The following is a 1516-nucleotide window of genomic DNA, read 5'->3' as shown; positions in this document are numbered from 1 at the left end:
TGAGTTTGGCTGAAAGTGAAAGTGAAGTCACTCAGTCGTGTCCAACTCTTTGCGACCCCATGGACACCAGGCTCCTCCGCCCATGGGCTTTTCTAGGCAAGAGTACTGGAGTGAGTTGCCATTTCCTTCTCCATGGAATCTTCCCGACCCAGAGATCGAACCCAGGTATCCCGTCTTGTAGACAGACACTTTACCATCAGAGCCACGAGGGGAGTTTGACTGACTGGGGGTTAAACATGGGGGCGGGGCATAGCAGGAGTAGGGAGGTGGGACATCCGGTGTCACGTGACATGTGCTGCCATAGTAACAGGCCTCCCTGCCTTGCATCCAATCAGATATGGACGGTGTCTGTGACGTCAGGGAAAGCTGGGCCTATAAATTTGGCCAACGGCCGTCAACGGACTCACTGTTCTTCTGGGCTGCGCTATGGAGAATGGTGGCTCTACCGTGTCTGCACCATCCTCTGACAGCCATGAGGAAGACGTGATCACCATAGAAACCAGCACCTCCGAAATTGAGCCCTCTGAAATGGAGATGGCGAAAGCAGAGACCTCCAAACCAGAGCCATATGATGTGGAACCAAAAAAGGCAAAGCAGAAGACAGCTAAGGGCCGCCGTTGCCGTCGCCGCCGCCGCCGCTGCCGTCAGGGCAATTTCTCCAGCTTTGCTACCTATTTCCCTAGGGTGCTGAAGCAAGTACATACAGGCCTGAGTCTTTCCCGTGAGTCCGTGAACATCCTGGATTCGTTTGTGAAAGATATGTTCGAGCGGATTGCCGAAGAGGCCGGGCGCCTGGCCCACAGCAACAAGCGCTGCACCATCATGACCGAAGACATCCAGACCGCTGTGCGTCTTCTGTTGCCTGGGGAGCTCGGCAAGTATGCCACGTCCGAGGCCACCAAGTCGGTCATCAGATACCACACCTGCAAATGAACTGCCCCAGGACTGTCTGACCATCGCAAACCAGACTTAAGGGTTCTCCCCTTAGGCCCTACATTTAATCTTTAAAACATTTCTACCCCAAAGAAAACATTAAAAACCTCATTAACTTTGCTTCAATATGTGTCGGTTGTTTCATTTGTTCGATGGAAAATCGTGTACTTTTTTTCTTAACATATTGCAACTCGTCACTTTCCTAAATGGTTATTTCTATTCGTGGTTTCTCAGTGATTTTAGGGATCTTTATGGTCAAAATTCTTTCCCAAAAAGTTTCATTGGCCTTTTCCATTTTTATTCTCCCATCTCTATCTAGGTATCATCCAGAGATTTTTATATGGGTATAGCAACTGATAAAGCAAAACCAATACAGTATTGTAAAGTAAAAAAATAAAATAAAATAAAATAATTTAAAAAAAGGAAGAAAAAAAAAAAAAAAAAACAGTGTGGTCTTCCCAGGTGGCTCACCAGTAAAGAATCCACCTTCAGTGCAGGAGTCGCAGAAGAGGCAGGGTCCATCCCTGGGTCATAAAGATCCCTGGGAGGAGGGGATGGCAACCCTCTCCAGTATTCTTTCCTG

At 48.2% G+C, this 1516-nt stretch overlaps 1 protein-coding gene across 1 annotated transcript; it reads left to right on the top strand.

The window, feature by feature from the left end:
* Nucleotides 1-426: 426 nt before the first annotated feature.
* Nucleotides 427-933, top strand: LOC138071119 (histone H2B-like). The gene has a single exon (XM_068962537.1). It carries the CDS (start codon nucleotides 427-429, stop codon nucleotides 931-933), a length of 507 nt encoding a protein of 168 aa, XP_068818638.1.
* The last annotated feature ends 583 nt before the right edge of the window (nucleotides 934-1516 follow it).

This window comes from Capricornis sumatraensis, chromosome X, assembly GCF_032405125.1.
Source record: "Capricornis sumatraensis isolate serow.1 chromosome X, serow.2, whole genome shotgun sequence".
NCBI lineage: Eukaryota > Metazoa > Chordata > Mammalia > Artiodactyla > Bovidae > Capricornis > Capricornis sumatraensis.
Note: the sequence above shows the minus strand (reverse complement) of the source record. Positions and strands in the feature narration are given on the sequence as shown.